Below are 18,566 nucleotides of genomic sequence, written 5' to 3' on the forward strand. Positions count from 1 at the left end.
AGAGCTTCCCCGCCACTGTTCCATGACTTGTTTCAGGCCCACCAGCTCCTGTGTCCAAACGCCCGTTAGGTAAGCCATCGCGATAATTTTGCCCACAGTTTATCCGGTCTAGAGGTTTAGAGTCGGGACCAAAATTATGGCTAGGCGGCTTTGCGACAGGAGTAAAAGTTCCTAGACGACATAGACACTGCATTGCACCACAGCCACCATGGTATGCATATGCGCAGAATCTCCACACGCGCAGAATGATATCTAACGAATTCCACAGGTTTTCGTTTTGGGCGTCAATTTCGCAGAGACCAAGCTGGTCAAGGTACGAAGTTCGCGGAATGTCTGCGATGCAGCCCGTGACAGCTGACTGATTACTTGGAAAATACAGAAGGCACTCGAGTCTTTCTACGGCCTCGGCTCTCAACTTTCAGAACGCATCATGGCCAAATACTCGATACACAACCTCGCAACCATGGGCTCATTGGCGCCCAGAACCATCACTTCGCTGACGGCCGAGCTGGGCCAAATGCCCATCGAGAGCGACGCGAGAAAATCGCTACAGGATAACATCAAGAGATTGAAGGATATGGGCTCATATAGAGGCCGTCGACACGCCATGGGACTACCTGTGCGAGGTCAACGAACGAGAACACAAACCGCAACCGCGAACAAGCTCAACCGCATCAACCGAAAAGGTTGAGACAGGCCAAGGTGTTTGGCACAAAACCGCTGAAAAGGGGCCCGGTCTCATGCTTGGACTGCTGTACTTTTATTTATCGAGAATCTGCGCATGAAATAGCGTTGATTTCGAGGCTGACCGAGCGGAGGACACGACCATGTACCATTAATTACCACGCATTACTATGCAATACCAGTCCGGCCAAGAGGGCCAAATACAAGAAGCAAATGAATTAATATTTATATATCTTCGTGTGTATGACTGATATATATCGTAGAGCGCAGCTCACAGCTCGTCCTCCATGGCGGGTTGGCCGGCAGCTTGCAGCTCCGCCGCGACGGCGTCAACTCCTGCCCATACTCGCAGGAGATTGCCACCGACAACTTTTGCCGCGTCAGAAGCGCTGACTCCATTCTTCAATAACTCGATCACAAGGTCCGGATACTGGCTCACATCAGTGAAACCTTTGGGAAGTGTCGGAATACCATCAAAGTCCGTCCCGACGCCAACATGATCAAAGCCGATGAGGTTGCCAATGTGTAGGATATGGCGCGCTACTTGCTGAATTGTGGCTTCTTCCGGGACTGGATCGGGGATACCATTTTCGCTGCCATTGTCGATGCAAGAAATGAAATCCGGGGCAATGTTGACCATGACCAATGAGTTGTGTTTCTTGACGAGTTGCAGGATCTCATCATTGACATTTCGCGGATGTGGGCAAATACTATACGCTGAGCTGTGTGAATAAATGACCGGGGCTTTGGAGCCTTCCCAGGCGTCATTACCACCCAGAACATCGCGCATTGTATCGTCGCTGGAGTTGGTTGGCGGAATGTATGGAGGCAGCAGCAACAACGATTTGGTGACAACGTACCTGACATGGGCGAGATCGACAATCATTCCTATTCTATTCATCTCATGAACAAGCTTGCGGCCAATGGGGCTGAGACCATGCCACTTTGGTTCCGCCTTTCTCGTAGGGCTGTCCAGAACAGCGGCATCGGCGAACTTGTTGTGACAATTGTGCGTGAGAGTAGCATATCGAACACCCAGATCATGGAACAGTCTAAGATTAGCCACTCTATTTCCGATTTGATGCAGTCCTTCAACACCTAGCGGTGAAATGAGCTTGCCCTGGTTGAAGGCTGCCAGAGCGGTCTTGCTATCTACCGCTTGCGAGAAGTCATGTGGGTACAGCTTCTGCAGCCTGTTCATGACATCGATCTGATCGAGCGTATACTGAACACCTGTTAGATAGTTAGCCTACGAGGTTGGAACCCCGAGAAGAAAGGTGGCACGTTGCGTACTCGCAGCGTAATTCTCGTCCGAGAAGTCACCGCCATCTTTTGGGCAAGGCGCATAGACGCTCCAAAATGCACCACCGGAAGATCCTTGTCTAAGCCGATGCAAATCAACTTGGCCTGTCAAAGTACCATTTTCAAAGGCCTCCCTGAACGCAGTAGCTTCAACCTGGTTGCCGTAGACTCCGCGAAGCAGGATTGGGAAGTCAACATGTCCGTCTATGCAACAAGATTAGTATTTGTTCCAAGGTGCTTGCTTAGAAACGGAGAAACATTTACCGATCAGGGGTGTATTGGAGAGAACGCAGCGTGCTCTCTCATCCAACGCTTCGAGACGGCCACAATCGCGTCTCCCAGTGCTGCCAGCACATAGGTGGTGGCGGATACCAGACGAACCCCAAAGCCCATGAACAACGACGAAGGCCGTCACAGCGAATGCGCCCAGCAATTTTAGCCGTGCAGCTTTCTGTGGCTGAGAAGGTGTACTTCTCTCAATGCCGAGCTTGTCGCCGACGTTGATTGGCAGAGGCGGCATGTTTGGTGTAGATGGCAGTGGCAGCGATCAAACAAGTAAGGGGGATGAACGGACGCCCGGAGCACAGTCAAGTCAAGGCCGCTTCAATGTGGGTAGCAAGTATTCTCCGAGCTATGAGTATTGTATTGTGACAAGGCGAATGTTGCACGCTGCTCTATGTACTCCGCATTTCTATCGACGTGCATGCACTTGGCCCCGTACCAGGTAAAGTAGGTACGAAGAACCAGCCATGACGCCACCGAGGTACAGTTGTACTAGGTAGACTCGTGTCTGGCCGCTACACAGGCACTTGCATTTGCGTCTACTGGCTAACTCGACTTTAGCAAGGTGAGGGCACTGTGCTGAGCAGCTACCTACCTACCTACCTAGGTAGGCACGCTAGGCAGGTAGGTACCTTATCAGTACCTCGGCCGCCGTAAGGTAGCTACGGTAGCAGGCTGCCAGAGTCCGGTTGTAGGTAGTTAGTAGTTAGCTGTCCCCACTGCGCGTCACTGCTCCTGGCAGCCTCGCAAAACAAAAGCACCAAATGTCAATATGGTCAATACGCTTTGCTGCGCAACAGTGCTCAAGTAAAACGACAGAGGTGTACTGCCAACTGCAATCTGCAAAACTTGAGCCCCTTTTGTCCCTATCCACTGCCTTGGTTGGGTGGAATGAATACGAACTGCTGGCTCAGCTGTCTGTGCTATTGGGGGATCTGCAGGGCCGTTAGCGCAGCGTACCAGAGCCTGAGGCCCTTCAGCCACCACACGGCTCTACCAGTACAGGCACAACGTCAGACAAGTTGGCCTGCTAAAAACAGGGCCCTTGAACCGGCCGGCCACTGCGCTCCACATGCTGGCCTCCCCCCAAGCTCTCCCACGATTGCCCGTCATCCATCTGCCTGCGCTACACCTTGTGCCTGAATTTCTGCTTTGTTCCGCTGCTCGATAGACACGCCATTTGACTATCGCCGACCAAAGTTTTCTCCCATAGAGCGCCTCACTCATTATTCGCTCTCACCTGCTCGCCGTGCCCGACCCCCTTCAGACCAGCGAACTTGCAGCGGCGGCCCCCCTCTATTTCGACAGCTCTGCACCCAACCGAGACACGCGCGTCATTGTCTACTAACTCTGCGCAAGGCAGACTTCTGTTACCCTCGTCGCCGACAGTATCTGCAATTACGCCGCAATTTTGTGCTGAGGTTTTCCAACATGCCGGGGTTCGCAGACTCCTTTTGGTCGAATGACTATGCTGGGGGTAAGGTGCCTCGATTCTCCCTACATAATGTTGTTGCTAACCAACATGCAGGACTGGGAGTCTTGTTTGGCAAGCTCCAGCAAGGTGTCATGGAGGACCGACAGATCTTGACTCTCGCCAGACTACGAGCCGAAGCCGAGGACGTTTACGGCCAGCGCCTTGCAGACATTGCCCCAGCGGCTGACCGGGTTTCCGGTGGCTTCTCCCGAGATGACGGCGCTACTGTTCGCAAGGTATGCTACGCGCAATTGAAATGACAAGTCCCACGAGCTTTGCGAAACTAACATGCGACTTCTGCCAGGCTTACGACGGCATGCGAACCGAAATGCAGGATGCTGCCAAGAGCCACCGACGCATTGCGCAAAACATTCGCGACCTCGTTGTTAATCCCTTCGCTCGTTGGTGCGATGCGCACGAATCCCGCATTCAGGATTCACAAGACGATTTGCAAGCGCGCACAAAAGCACACGACCGACAGGCCGAAACCGTCAAGAAACTACGCTCCAACTACTTCAACAAATGCCGTCTAGTCGAAGACCTTGAGGAAGAGAACAAGCTTGCTTTCCAGGAGCCCGAGTCGAGCCCTAAAAACGGTGCCCAGATCCCGGAAATCAAGGTTCAGCCTCACAAGGAAGAAGAGAGCCGTGATGACGAGGAGATTTTTGAGATTGGTGACGAAATTTATCAACCCGATCAGCTCAAAAAAATCATCTCTCACATGCTCTCCAATATCAAAATGGGAGAGACCAAGGTGCCAATTCTTGGCACATATCTCAATACTTCAGCTGGCTCTGATATCGTTGAGTATCTCCAACGCAGCATGGCCACGAGCAGCGTGAGCTATGCCGAGCGCATTGGCCAAGATCTGATCTCTAACGGCCTGCTTCGTCTGATTGGAAATGTCGGCAGTACTTTTGCCAACAGCTCCAAATTGTTTTATCAGTGGCGTCCAAAGGCATTCCGTTTGGCTGGCATTCCTGAGAAGAAGCAGACGCTTAACCGCACATTTTCTTTACCCATCTCAGAGTCGAGCGACTCCCCCGTCGTCGGAACTGTCAGCGAGTACCTCGCTAACTGGAACGTTCTCAACAACTCCCACCCGAACGAGACACCCGCACAGCGACTGCAAAGGGAAGCGAGAGAAACTGATGAGAAATACAAGTCTGCAGTCAAAAAGCTCGATCAGCTCAGATGCGACCTGGAACAATCCATCTTTATCCACCTCAAGTTTCTTGAGCAGTGCGAGCTGGACCGCCTCAAGGCTATCAAGACTGTTATTCTTGACTTTTCCGGTACCATCAGCAACGTCATCCCCAGCCTTCAATCTACAGTCGACAAGATGATGCTTTTCCAAGAGACCGTTCAGCCTCTGGGCGATCTACGATACCTTTTGGAAACGTATCGCACCGGCGGCTTTGTGCCACGAGTTGCAGTTTACGAAAACTACTACAACAAGGTTGACGACCAGATATTTGGTGTAGATCTCGAGGCCCGCGCTCGTGCAGATAAGAAACGCGTCCCCGTCATTGTCACTGCGATCCTGACCTACCTTGACCATCACTATCCTGATCTTGAAGGCGACGAGGCTAGAAGAGGTGTCTGGCTTGTGGACGTTCCTCTGGCGCAAACGCATCGTCTTCGGGCAAAGCTCAATAACGATGGCGTAGTCACCCAGGAAGTCTTCAGTGACTTTGACATCCCCACAGTCGCCAGTCTTCTTAAGCTCTACCTTCTTGAACTCCCCGGTAAGTGCTTGCATGTCCAACTTACACGTCTAGATGCTAACATCTCCAGACTCACTTGTGTCTACTCATGTCTATGAAATCGTCCGCACCATTTACACGACGCCCGCTGCTGAAGGCACCGAGTCATCGCGCATTGCTGTTCTGCAACAAACCCTGTCACAACTCAGACTATCCAACATTGCAACTCTCGATGCCTGCATGAATCATTTTACCCGGCTGATCGACTTGACGTCGGCTGATGACGGATATGTGGCTGCTCTTGCTGCTACGCTCTCGCGCTGCATTCTCCGCCCACGTGCCGAGACTTCGCTCACCATGGAAGAGAAGCATGCCATCCGACTTGTCCGTGATTTGTTCGCCCACAAGGATGCCATCTTTAGTGAACTGAAGCGCATGTCGACACTAAGCCATTCGTCCTCCGTCGGAGGTAATCGGCCTCGCGCTATCAGCACAGACGAGAGCAACCGCAAGGCCCTGATGGAAGAGCGCAACAGAGCCCTGCTAGAAAAAGCCTCGGCTAGCCGCAGCCGCGCCACCAGCCCTGCTCCCGGGTCGAGCCGCGGGCATCGCCGTGACCGCAGCAGCGGGGGTCCCGAGACCCGATTCCCCATCCAGACCAGCCCAACCTCCAACGACAGACACAGGAGCAGCCTGGGCAGCAGTCTCGCAAGCGCCGTGAACCGCCAGAGCCTCGAGGTTCCCGCGGAAGGATCCCTGACGCCGCCCGAAACCCTCAACGGCGCCGCCCCCGCGGGCGAGGGCAACCGTGAGCGCACCGACAGCTTGACCAAGGGCACCCCGACGAGGTTCGTCGGCGGCCGCCGCGTGCCCAACTCTCCGCCGGCCGACGACGGTGCCCGTGGCGTGACGCTCGAAGACAAGCCCATGGATGACTAGTGCAACCGTCCGCCTCGATTCTTGTGTTTCTTGCGCGCTTGTTGACTTTGCTTGCTTTCACGGCGTCGTTGGCCGAGGGAAGGAGGCTGCTGTATCATCACCAGAGGAAGATGGAGACGTAGAAACGAGACGAAGCTACGTTGGGAAAGATTTGACATGGTAGCGACGAAATCCTTTCTTGAAGCTTTCTTTAATATATAAACAGGAGAAATTAAACATGCACGATATACCTCCTGCGCTCTTGTTTATGTCATGTCATGTTACGACTATCCGCGTGTTTGTACTTACAGCGGTTGCTCGCATCACCGTGAAGACGTTCAAACATTTTTCATACAGAAGCAGGGAGAGTTCTCATTTCAAAATCCTTCTTTTGTATTTCTCCATTCTATAATGCTATGCTTAAGAGTCAAAGTAACAAACATGACTCCACGGCCGGGCAATGTACTTTTTAGGCATCGCCAATTTCTGCTTCCACGGGCGCAGCAGCAGCAGGTTGCTTCTGCTTCTTCCTCTTCTTGGGCGCAATCACACCCACCGCAGCATCACCAGCGCCTGGTTCTCCCACTGCCTCCTCCGGCACTGCCTTCTTGACCTTTTTCTTCTTCTTCACCATGGTCTCTACGCCGGGCGCCGCTTCTTCGTCCGCCTTCTTCTTCTTCTTCTTTTTCTTGATGACGGTGCCCTCAACGTCGACACCCTGCGCGACCTGGATGCGCTCGTTGGCGCGCTGCATCTCTAGACGCAGACGCTCCACCTCTTGCATCGCCTGCTGCATCTCTGCCTCCTCACGCTGCTGCTGCTCGTGGTCGAAGCCGCCCTTTGGTTCGCCCTCGAGGCTGAAGGAGCCAATGGTGCTCGAGTCTACCTGCAGAAGTGACTGCTTGAGTTTCCTTGCTTTGCTCTTGGCGGCCATGGAGTCAGAGTTGTTTTCTGAGTCGTAGTTTCTGGGCGAGTTGTCGCCGCCTTGCAGTGTCTCGTCTGCGGCAATCACGACTCGCTGTCGTGGTTTCGCTGGCAATCGCTGGGCTTTTGTAGACGCAGGTGCATTTAGCTTGTCGAGGTCAAGCTCCATCACAGGGATCGCGTCGATGTCCAGATCCGGTCCGTTGCTGTTTTGAAGAATATTATGAATGGAAGTGGAGGTCTGCGGTGCATTATCACCGCCAATGTAGAACGGATCGTCCTTGTTTCTCTCTACTCTGTCCGCTTTCCGCCGCGCGATAATGTCGGCATCCAGATAGCTATCTTCTGAAGGTTGTTGGTAAGATGCACCAATGTTCTCCTCTGGTTCCGCGAGAAGAGTGATGGCTGGAGCAGAGGATGAAACGCTCGTGGGTGCTGGTTTCTGATGGTAATAAACTTCAAATTCATCCGAGTCATCCGTATCGAGTGTGACGACGTCGGCCTTGGCCAAGAGATGGTTAAGATTGGAGTGAATTGGCTCATCCAGATTAAGTCCGTCAGGAACAGGTACATTGAACTGGGCACCAGCTGCGACCGAGTTCAGCTCGCCACCATTGAATAGTGAAGGGATAGCTTGCGTCAGTAGAAGGGGAGGATCTTGTGACTCTTCATCTGTAGAAGCGGGTTGGCCCGACGCCGCCTCAGCTGTGAGTTTTAGCAGTTCTGTAAATTCGACGGCACGTTCCTGGACCTCGAGGTTGGGGTTCAACGTGAGAGGCTCCATAGAGTGTAATATGCGAGCCAAGAGTAACGACGTCCTTGACTTCCTCTCCGCCGCCCACGGTTCTGATTCGCTTCCCGTCAGTGACGCAAAAACCTTGGCAATGGCATGGATTACAACAGCTGCAACGTCGGGCTTGGTCGTGCGCGTTGTGAGTTGTAGCAAGGCATTCATTGTGTCATCCGGTACGGAAAGCGTGTCAGAGTATTCGCCCAGCAGCCAGGCGACTGACTTGAGCGCCTCGGATGTAATGGAGTGTCCAACAGGCGTGTCCGCAATCAGCTGCGAGAGAATGCTCTCTGAAGCCCTCAGAACAGAGTGACGCATAGCTCGGACTTTGACAGCAACGTTTCGCAATTCATTTCCAATCTTGTCTGATACGCCAGCAGCAGATCGCCTATTCGCAGCGGCCTCCGCGTCGCCGTCAGTTGACCGTGACACAGGTGTCATGCGAACAAGTTGGGTTAGAACGTCGATGTACCAATCGAAATCGACAATGTTGGCATAATTGTCTTTGGAAGACATGAACAAGATTCTTCCGATGACGTCGATTCTATAGTCCTCGGGAATCAGCATCGCATTTTTAATGGATGCCGCGTTCGCGGCCTGTTGCGACTCCTCATCGGAATCTCCCGAAGCATCTGTCGTATCTAGCGTAGCATCAATCTTCCCTTTCGCAGGTGCGGCGGCCTTGAGCTGTTTCATCAGTCGACTGATAATAGACAACAAATTGTCACCCGTAACCATGCCCTGAACAAGATCGAGAGCCTGGATACGGATCGTGATGTCTGGACTGTCAATGCACTCAAGAATAACGTCTTCTTGCTGCGACACAAGGTATGGATGTGTGAGGACAATCTTATTAAATGCCAAGAGTGCAACGTATTTCACTGTCTTGTGGTCAGAACGTGGCCATGGTTGCGCAAAAAGCATTGGAGGTAGCTTACAGTTCGGATCGCCATTCATGATGATCATGCCTCGCAATTTATTAACGCAAAGTGTAGCGATTTCTTCGGTGTCAGTATCATCGGCGCTCCCAAGAATGCCTCCTTGGATGATTCCATTGATGCATTCGTATAATAGCGACATGGCGGGAGTCGTGCGTATAATATTTGTGAGTGGCGGTAATAGTTTCTTGACAAGTCGGGGCTCTAGCGGTGTCAGGGTCGCAAACTGCCTATAGTCAGCATTCTGGCAACATTTTGAAGCACTTTAACAACGGCATACCAGCTTGATCAGTTTAATAGCCATCCAATTGTTGCCTCCATCGACCAGCAGCTCGAACAGTCTCGGCGCCAGCGGCAGGAAGTCATGCGGCCGGCGCCAGCCCAGCTCACACACGACATTCACAATCGCAGCCGTGACACTGGGATCTTCCTCTGCATCCATGAGGCGCTCTTTGATCTTCGGCCACGCCGCTCTCAGCGCTTCGGGGTATACGAGAGCAAGGCGGTACAGAGTGACGAGCGTCTTCTTTCGAATATTGGCATGACTATGGCTCAGTCGAGGTAGCAAATCGGCGAGGGTCGAAAGCGCGAGCGACGGTGTGATGACGTGGGGAAGCGTCGCAATCGGTAAAGACATGACAGTCGGCGCGGCAGCACTCAGGTCCTAGGTTGAACTGTATTAGCACCAACCCCAACTGAGTCGTTCTAGTTGGCGTACCTTCTTCAACAAATTGGTCGCTAGCATGAGGACTTCAGTGTCGGCACGAAAGCTCTGGACAGCTCCCAAATAGCCCACGCGCTTTTGGGCATACTTGGGGGAGGACATGACCTCGAGGACATGAAATGATGCCCATGACATATCGTGACCGACCATTTCCAAGTATATGAGCTTTAGTAAGGCAGTGGCCTTGACATCTGTAAGCCTCTCGTCAGTACCCAGCTCTTCTGTGCAACTCTTTCTGTGTTGCATCGAGGCATTGGGAGCAACTTCTTACCCATGTCCTGGCTGCGCACTTCCACGCGGCATTCTTTCAACCTCTTTTGAATGTATTCTTTCTCTGTGCCTTTGTGGTTTCTGAGACCTTGAATAAGGTCATACAGCGACTTTTCGAACCTGGATAGAGGTGTCAATATTAGCAGAAGTCCTGTATACCCCGCGCCATGTCCTAAAGCTGGCGCGAGAGTTTCAGAGCGCGCAGAGCTAGCTCCCCGTCCTGCTCTTACATCTTGTCGGTCGTTTAGCCCCACGCCGGGGGTTCGACTTGAGAAAGGGTGCGCGCGCGAGAGAGCTCGTCAAGTCTGGATGCTATGGCGGTCGCTCGGATGGTTCATCGTGGGGTGGTCCCGTTGCCGCCCGCAGCTGCCTCTTGTGGTCCTGCGTTTCGGGCTGCGTGCGAAGGTCTTTGGTTTGCCCAAGGCTCAGCTTCGCTTTCGAAGCGGTGTGGAAGACAGGAGGAAAATGCAAGAATCGGAGATATGGCGAGTGGGTGGTAATGAGGCTAGATGTGGCGGAGAGCTTCCGCTGGCCAGGACGTCTGTGGGGTGCGGATTCTGGTGGGCTGCTTGACGGAAGCACATTTCGCCTGGCCGACCCGCCGGCCTGCGCTACCACACAGCTACCGTCGACTTGAGATCACCAACTATTCTTCCCCTTCTAACTCGACTTTTTTCTTGTTAAATTGGGCGCACAAGAGCAGCAAGACAATCTACGGATTACCTGTTACTGGAGCTCTCGGGAATTGGTTCGACTGTAGCTTTACTTTCGTTGGAATCCGAAAAGCGCCGAAGCTCGAACAACCTCCACGATTTCGCACTCGACAAGCTTTCAGCATCTTAGACATGTCAATTCGAACAGCGACGAGGCGACTATCGCTACGATTCCACAACGGCGCTTCCGTATGCCGCCGACCATTCTTCACACTACCCAACAACAACGGCCAGACGCTGACTGCGTCGAGAACGCTACCGTATAGCCAAGACGAGCTCTACAAGCTCGTCGCCGACGTGGACTCGTACTCGCAATTTGTGCCTTACTGCGCCAAATCGCGCGTCAGGCAGTGGTCGGCTGCTGATGACGCCGGCCGCAAATGGCCAACTTTGGCCGACCTGCACGTCGGCTGGGGTGGCCTCAACGAGGAATTCACCAGCCGTCTGCACTGCGTGCCCGGCGTCTCTGTCGAGGCTGTGAGCGGCGATCCAGCCGGTACGTCGTCGTCGACTGATGCGTCGGCGGTCTTCAAGAGCCTCGTCACGCGGTGGTCGCTGCGTCCGCTCACAGCGCAGCCGTCTCCATCCACCGAGGTCAACCTGAGCATCAAATACATATTTACCAACCCCCTGTATGCGGCTGTCAGCGCCGCCGTCTCGGACAAGGTTGCGGCTCTCATGATTGAAGCATTTGAAAAGCGGGCAAAGGAACAACTTGGTCACCGCAGTCGAGTCTGAGAGACGGAAGTCGTGCATAGAATGTAGATTAAAATGTACACATAGAGATAGAGAAAGCATATAATAGTTTATAGAAGACACACGCATATAAACAATAGTGATATCTATCAAACATAAATTCATACAAAATATAAACTATCCAATTGGGCGAGCTTGGGATGATCCAGACAGCGGAGTATTAGCCTGTCTGTAGCTCGGGGTGGAAACACCAGAGTATCGCAGACACATCGGGCAGAAAGCTGCGCCAAACAGCACAGCATGAGATCGCCTCTGCGCCTTCTAGCTCAGTCCCATATGTTAAACAAATATCCAAATTTCAAAACCAGTTAAAAGCATAAATCATGTCTCTCCATACGCCAAGAGGGCCCAAAACAGAAATCGTCACCGAAAAACAAAAGAGGCATGCCGACATATACACATCAATGGAGCAAGCGAAATATGAGGATACAGAGCCAGCGTGGGCATGTTCCGCAGAAATTGGTGCAGGAAAAGCAGAATTGGGTATATCTCGGCTCCAATAATCACCACACATTGGGCATCATGATAATGTCGCCGCATTATTTCTTGCTGGATCTGTAAGACAGTGTTAGTTAGCTTGAGTGGCTATGGTATGTCACGAGTCTCGACATACTTCTTGGGCTGTGGCTTGCCACCAAAAAAGCCTACAAAGCCGGTAGATACCGGCTTCTTCTTCTTCTTCTCCTTCTTGCCATGGTCACGAACAACGTGAACGCCGGCAGGGATATGACCAGGAGGTTTGGGACCCCCAGCCCAACCAGGTGGCGGCGCCATACCTCCTGGTACGCCGCCGCGGCCTCTTCCCATAGCAGGTGGTGCAGGGGGCATACCGCCGCCCATGCTTCTAGCCATGGCTGCAGCCACATGCGGGGGGATATGGCCACTCTTTTGGATGCGTTCCAAGGGCCACATTGACATCGTGATAGACCATTCTGGCTCGACAATCCTTTCCCAGACGGATGGAAGAATGATCTCACCAGCCGGGCCAAGAAGGTCATACCATCCTTCGTGGACTTGGTACGACAGTCCGTCGAGGCCATCGAAGGCCTGCTTGATCAATTCCTCCATATTCTGAATAGAAAAAGGTTAGACTCTGCTTGCTTGTCACTTCCATTGGCGCGCGTTTGTGAGAAGGTGTACTTACCCGCCATGTTGTACATAGACGATATGGGAAGTTGTACTTCCGACCTAAAGCGTCTTTGAATTGAAGAAATGGGCCACGTTCTTTCTTGGCGGCCTCTTCCAGTTTAGCCTTTGTATCTTCTTCGACCTTCTTCTTGAACGCTTCTTGTTCAGCCTTCCTCAAGGCTTCGTCTTCAGCCTTCTTGGCGGCAGCATCCTTTTCAGCCTGTATCTTGGCTGCAAATTCGGCGTCGGCCTTGCGCTTGGCCTCTTCCTTGATCTGCTTCAGCTTCTCGGCTTCCTCGGCGTCCTTTTTCGCTTGGGCCACTTTCGCCTCTTCGACGGCTCGCAGTGCGGCTTCGAGGCGGAGCTTAGCCGCTTCCTCAGCTTTGATGCGATCCTCTTCGTCTTGCTTTTTCCGTGCTTCTTCGGCCCGCCTTTGCTGCTCGAACATGGTCTTAACACGCTCCTCTGCCTGCTTCACGGCCTCCGCCTGTTGCCTCGCACGCTCTTCGGCGGCTTTGGCCTCAGCCGCGATACCCTCCCTGGCGGCTCGCGCGGCTTCCTCTCTGGCTCTTTCGAGTTCAATCTTGTTTTGTTCCTTTAGGCGCTCCATCTCTTCGATGATTCTTCGGCTCTCCTCCGCAGCTTTTCGGCGAGCTTCGGCTTCTATCTCCTTTTGACGTTCAGCCTGCTCCAGCTTTGCCTTCTCTTTCTCGAACTCCGCAATTTTGTCTTGTAGTTCCTTTTCACGTGCGCTGGTTGCAGGTGTGGGCGCGGGCGCCGCGCCAGGAGCATCCAGATGCATGCCGGGATGGCCCATCGGATATTGGTGCTGATGGCCATAGTGGTGTTGGTAGTACTGCGGAGAGAAAGTCATCTCGTTGCCACTGTACGCTCCTCTTATGTCGGGATAACTATAGGACGCCGGACTAGAAGCGCTGCTGGCGGGGCTGAAGGGGTTTGCACCATATCCTACCACCTGGCCGTGGGGAGGGTAGAAATATCCTTGCGGCTGCTGGGGCCCAGACCTTGGGTACGCGCCGCGGCCAAACTGGCCACTGGCGTAGTGCTGATGGCCATAGGCTCCGAACTCATCCGGGTGATCCACGCTGGGCGCTGGCTCCGGCAGGCGGCGTGCCGGGCGGTAATGTTGTTGGTAAGGTGCGGGCTGTGGCCTCAGCGGGAGGCGGGCGGGGTGCGAGCGTGGCCCAGGAGGTACACCGCCGTAGGAGACTGATGCTTCGGACTCGCTGACTTCGTCCTCGTCGGCCCAATGCTCTTCTTCGTCGTGAGTAGTATAGCCGTAACCGTCGTGGAAAGATTCGTCGTCTTGGACAGATGCAGGGTGCGAGTGTGTGAAGAGTGGTGAGGGCTCGCCCGAAGAAAATTGGGCAACAGAAGTTGACGGTTTTCTTTGGAAGAAGTATTAGCGCGCCGATGAGAAGTGCCAGAGGGTGTGGTGGTGGAGAGGGCGGGGGTGAGAGTGGTTGTTGATGAAGTTTGCGACAGCGCTGGTGATACTCACCTCATAGCAGAAGTCTTCCGTGTATGGCCTTTACGCACGTCGATCCTTCTTGGAGGGTCGGTTTCGCAAGCAAGGGCGTCACAAGGGCGACTTGGTGAGCGTCCGCGGTGTCAACGCTGGAGCGCTGTGGCCGCGGTCCTGAGGGCGCGGTGCAATAGGTTGGAGAGGGCACAACGATATGATGACGGGACTGCAACGGGAAGAGAAACCGTATTGCAGAAAGGCGGCGCAAGGCAATGTGGTTATAAATGGTGCTACGGCTGGAAAAGTAGGCCGCGGCGTAGCACAAGGTGGGCGAATAGTAAAAAGGCAGCCAGTCAGGCGAGGGGTAGGTGGTGACTGACGGTGAGCTTTTGGTGCGGGCGGCTAGGCAGCTCAAGCTGGGCTGGGTTGGTGGTATGAGGGCGACTAGCGACGGAGAAGGAATGTACCAAGGCACACCGGCAGGCTGTTGCTAAAAGTTTACAGTAGTCTAGGAGGAAAGACGAATCTTGTGAGGTGTCAGCCAGGAGCAAAAGCAGGGAGAATAAGATGGGCATGGGGTGGGAGGAGGCGTGTACTAACGTGGAGGTGCGTTGTGCTTGGGTGGTGGGTGGGTGTGCCCGTGGCCACTTTCTTTCAGGTGTATGCGTGCCGTTGTTGTCGTTGTTGTGGTACGGCAAGCGGGCAAGACAATCAAGGTGTCAAGGTAGGGCAGGGCGTGCTGGGAGCAGCTGGCGGGTGGTTCGAGCCGATAAATGGACGTCAAGCACAGCCGAGTGGGACAGTGCCAAAGCGTGTTAATTCAAGGGAGCGTTGAAAGACCGCACTGTCACGAAGAATCGGGTTGAAGCTCTCCAAGGGCGGCCCCGGCGGGCGTGTGGGTGGTTTGGTGGCGGGCGGGAGGGTAAGAGAGGCGGTGAGTGGCGGGATGATTTTGTACCCAAGAATACCTAAACAAATGCAGCAATGTTTATTGAGATAAAGGTACCTGGGTAGGGAGCCAGCAGCCACCAGTACTTCGAGGTGTTTGGGCAACGGTACTGGTAGGTAAGGTAGCTTGGAGGGGCACGCTCGCTCTGCGCTCTGTGTTTTGAAGTGGTTCCGCCTAGCAACGACAGGCGTCGGCAAAATAGCAAGTTAGGTACCTGACACGGCGAAAATGAACAATCGTCTTAATTACAACACACTGGCAACGATCAATCGTGCGCGAAAAAGAAAAAAAAAATCCGACCAAGCAGACTTTGGCTTCTGTCGGCAGACCCCGTGCAGACTGGCGACTGCGCGGCCCAGAACGTCTTCGGCCAGCGTAAACCTGAGACAGTTCCCGTCAGACACTACCACTGGTCGACCAAGCAAGGCTTTGTTGCACCTGGCGGGTTCGGTCCAGGCACTGGGTAGACTTCTCGCAGCTTGATCCGATATGTCGCTGCAGAACACACCGACTGCCCGGCGAATCTGCGCAGCCCAAACTAGGATTGCTTGCTGAGCGTGCCAGGTAGCTCACGCAATGGTACCCAATTACAAGCTGATGGCGCAGGCACTTGTGGTGAGGCCCAATGTTTGCTCCAGTAACAGAAGCCCGTGGATAGATTTCCGGTGCGTAATCGACATGCAAGTCGCGATGGAATGCAGATGCCAACGCCGCCTCTTTCGATACGTCAATAATTCGAGCAAGTCAGTGGCACGATATCGCGGCACGCCTAAAAAGGGCAGCCCGGTACCGCAACTCGCCCCAGCTGCACAACAAGCGGATAGGCTTATGCCAAGCTTGGCCTGTAAAAAAAGATGAAATGACAACGAGCTGCACTAATTCAATAGGCAGCGGTTGCCTTGAGATGCCCAGGTCGCGCCTCTCTATGTGGATAAAGTCGGTGCTCCGCGCAGAGGGATACTCGCCAATTCAAACACCAGCGTGTCGTTTCACGCGACAATCATAGATTGTTCTAGAAATAGCACTCGGTAACAAACTAGCCATACTCCCATGCCCGTAAGACGAACAGAACGACAATGCAAAGCAGCCGTTTTCTTGCCATAGCCCGCCTTTTCGCACCTGTCATGGGCCGGAATCGCTGGTGCGCCGCCTCGTTGGGCGTCAATGCCAGGTAGCAACCGACGCCTGAAGCCGCCCGGACAATGGTCATGACTCTGCGCTCCACAACCGTCCTGCCCGGCGCCCAGCAACACGCAACACGCAACAGTCCGACTGGCTGATCCACAGGCGGGGTCAGCCTACCGTGGACATTTCAGCATTGTTCATTTTCAATCGAGGGTCTTTACGGCTCTCTGCCTAGGCAGTCGCCACGGCCCGCATCTCCCAGGCATCCACCGGGTCACCGAGATGGCACCCAACTCAAGTAACCACACCGGTGGGGCATTTGGTAGCAGCCACTTGTCAGTCATCGTAATCCGGTCGTGGCACGAAGCACTGCGTCAAGAACTTGTCGCTCAGCATAACTAGTCGACGGCGATCTTTGGGGCTGCTCAACTCGCTCATGATACCATTACGATGCTTGTGATTCACAGAATTTGCCCGAAAACATCACCAAACTTATAGCCGCACATGACAGCATCACTATTGCTTCTCACTGTTCTGTCCTGCTCTAGTCCTACACAAACTTCCAGAGGGGACTCATCGTACCATTTCAACTTTTCCGTTTAGCAGAATGAGTCATGCTGTTTCTGAACATTGTGAGACGCTATCTTCCCCTGGCATGATGAATCGTTCGCAGCACAATCACCACGTGGCATATATCTTGAAACGGTTACAGACACCGTCTACTATTCACTTCAGTTAGATTTCGTCTAGTTTGCCAATCTCCTCCATTCCCAAGTCATATTTCGGCCTTATCTCATGGCAGACTTTACCTGACCACTTGGGCTGATGACTTGGAAAGGAGTTCTCGCGCCGCAGCAACCTCGGCCGCATCGTACCCTTGCCACAGCTTTTCTTGGGCCCCATGTCGGCGCACAATCTCTGCAAGCTTTGTTGTGGCAAGTTCGTTCAGTTTTTGTATAGTCTTGACGTTGGGTACAGGGAATCCGTCGTCTTGTTGCTTCTTTCCTTTGCTGGAGCCATCGAGCAGTTTGTCGGACGACTAAACGCACAGTTAGTTTTGCTATACAGCAAGCGGCGGCGGGCTCGGGTCGGAACACACCAGCTTCAGGCCATAATATCCACGCAGAAAATCGTCGCAAAGTTCAACACTTCGGGAGAATCGTTTCAGTGCTTCGACAACGTATTGTTGCCCAGATCCTTCCGTCGACGCTGACGCAGCCATTAGGGAAACTTCTCCGAGTCGAGCTTGAGCCTGTAGGCATATATTAGTAGTTGCCACACCCTCAGCTTCAAGCCAAACTTACAGTCCAGGAGTTTGGCTGAAGAACCAAAACTTCCTCCAAGGCATAGATGGCCTGGGCGTACAGACCCTCCTCCAGGTACATGTCTGCCAGCTCGGCCCAAGCCTCGCTATCAGTAGTGTTGAATTCGAGGAGAGTATTTAGAGCGGCGATGGATTCCGAAATCTTGCCCATCGATCGAAGAAGCGCGACTTTGCGCTTGGTAATGGGCTATCGCGTTGTCAGCTCGCTATTTACCATGGTTGATCCGCATCGTTAAAAAGTACAATATTGGCATCGTTCTCCTTTAGAATAGCGTCGTATTCTTTCAGGATTTTCTCGAGGTCGTCATTATTCGTAGCCTTTGCCTCTTTTGACAGGCCCTCTAACGCCATCACGCGCTCATCTTGGGGTCCAAATCGAATAACGATTCGCTCGAGGCAGTCCGAGGCCGCCTTCTCGTCGCCGGTTCGTAGGCAGGCCAGCAGAAGGTTCTCGTAAATTGTCCACACATCACCAGTCTCCGATGCAGAGAACATGGCGGCCAATGGCGACGCCGAGAACACCTTCGGGTTGCTCTTCAGCACCTCCGGCGCCAGCTGCGCGAGCTTGAGTGCCTCAGCATTGGACAAATGGACCTGCGGGCGGAGTAGGGACGGTGTCATTTCGGATTGGTTTTTGTTTCGCAGCGATCTTGGCAGTATCCCTTCGTGTCCACTGGAAGTCGCAACCGACTGTATTGCTGATTCGGCTCGGGTTATCGATGCCTCGATGCTGGAGACGAACAGCTGTCGCAACCAACTGGGGCGGCGTTATCTAGCGGAGCCGGCAAATTTCCGCCCCGGAGCTGCGAAGCCTACTAACTAAGTACTGGCCCAGAACTCCACATGCTGGCGATTCCAGAGCTCACACAGAGAGATACAACCAGAGATGATGCAATAGTATACAGAAACTAGACACAAGTTTGGCTTAATCGGTCTTGTTCAAATACTCTACTGTCGATTTACTTTATAGAGATTTTCGATGAAGAACAGGTGTATTGGTGCACAGTCTTGTGGAGGCTATTGCTACCAAAACGCATTATGTCAGCAAATGAACCCCGGTCTATTTACCACTT

At 53.3% G+C, this 18,566-nt stretch overlaps 8 protein-coding genes across 8 annotated transcripts; 3 read left to right on the plus strand and 5 right to left on the minus strand.

The window, feature by feature from the left end:
• Positions 1-208: 208 nt before the first annotated feature.
• Positions 209-691, plus strand: LMH87_004559 (uncharacterized protein; the record flags this gene model as incomplete). The annotated part of the gene is made up of 3 exons (XM_056195799.1): positions 209-211; positions 269-313; positions 380-691. The coding sequence occupies 3 exons, from the start codon at positions 209-211 to the stop codon at positions 689-691; spliced, it is 360 nt and encodes a 119-aa protein (XP_056049392.1).
• Positions 692-955: 264 nt separating this feature from the next.
• On the minus strand, positions 956-2,506 carry LMH87_004560 (uncharacterized protein; the record flags this gene model as incomplete). The annotated part of the gene is made up of 4 exons (XM_056195800.1): positions 956-1,484; positions 1,545-1,917; positions 1,978-2,190; positions 2,251-2,506. 4 exons carry the CDS (start codon positions 2,504-2,506, stop codon positions 956-958), a joined length of 1,371 nt encoding a protein of 456 aa, XP_056049393.1.
• A 1,193-nt stretch (positions 2,507-3,699) lies between these two features.
• On the plus strand, positions 3,700-6,387 carry LMH87_004561 (uncharacterized protein; the record flags this gene model as incomplete). Its single annotated transcript, XM_056195801.1, has 4 exons — positions 3,700-3,745; positions 3,797-3,978; positions 4,047-5,490; positions 5,540-6,387. The coding sequence occupies 4 exons, from the start codon at positions 3,700-3,702 to the stop codon at positions 6,385-6,387; spliced, it is 2,520 nt and encodes an 839-aa protein (XP_056049394.1).
• A 448-nt stretch (positions 6,388-6,835) lies between these two features.
• Positions 6,836-8,245, minus strand: LMH87_004562 (uncharacterized protein; the record flags this gene model as incomplete). The annotated part of the gene is made up of 1 exon (XM_056195802.1): positions 6,836-8,245. One exon carries the CDS (start codon positions 8,243-8,245, stop codon positions 6,836-6,838), a length of 1,410 nt encoding a protein of 469 aa, XP_056049395.1.
• Positions 8,246-8,379: 134 nt separating this feature from the next.
• LMH87_004563 (uncharacterized protein) lies at positions 8,380-10,017 on the minus strand (the record flags this gene model as incomplete). Its single annotated transcript, XM_056195803.1, has 6 exons — positions 8,380-8,482; positions 8,553-8,961; positions 9,019-9,244; positions 9,299-9,682; positions 9,737-9,933; positions 10,014-10,017. 6 exons carry the CDS (start codon positions 10,015-10,017, stop codon positions 8,380-8,382), a joined length of 1,323 nt encoding a protein of 440 aa, XP_056049396.1.
• An 840-nt stretch (positions 10,018-10,857) lies between these two features.
• Positions 10,858-11,463, plus strand: LMH87_004564 (uncharacterized protein; the record flags this gene model as incomplete). Its single annotated transcript, XM_056195804.1, has 1 exon — positions 10,858-11,463. One exon carries the CDS (start codon positions 10,858-10,860, stop codon positions 11,461-11,463), a length of 606 nt encoding a protein of 201 aa, XP_056049397.1.
• A 557-nt stretch (positions 11,464-12,020) lies between these two features.
• LMH87_004565 (uncharacterized protein) lies at positions 12,021-14,136 on the minus strand (the record flags this gene model as incomplete). The annotated part of the gene is made up of 4 exons (XM_056195805.1): positions 12,021-12,036; positions 12,095-12,552; positions 12,626-14,018; positions 14,132-14,136. 4 exons carry the CDS (start codon positions 14,134-14,136, stop codon positions 12,021-12,023), a joined length of 1,872 nt encoding a protein of 623 aa, XP_056049398.1.
• A 2,838-nt stretch (positions 14,137-16,974) lies between these two features.
• On the minus strand, positions 16,975-18,114 carry LMH87_004566 (uncharacterized protein; the record flags this gene model as incomplete). The annotated part of the gene is made up of 4 exons (XM_056195806.1): positions 16,975-17,208; positions 17,269-17,421; positions 17,474-17,680; positions 17,737-18,114. 4 exons carry the CDS (start codon positions 18,112-18,114, stop codon positions 16,975-16,977), a joined length of 972 nt encoding a protein of 323 aa, XP_056049399.1.
• Between the last annotated feature and the right edge of the window lie 452 nt (positions 18,115-18,566).

Source organism: Akanthomyces muscarius, chromosome 2 (genome assembly GCF_028009165.1).
Source record: "Akanthomyces muscarius strain Ve6 chromosome 2, whole genome shotgun sequence".
Taxonomy (NCBI): domain Eukaryota; kingdom Fungi; phylum Ascomycota; class Sordariomycetes; order Hypocreales; family Cordycipitaceae; genus Akanthomyces; species Akanthomyces muscarius.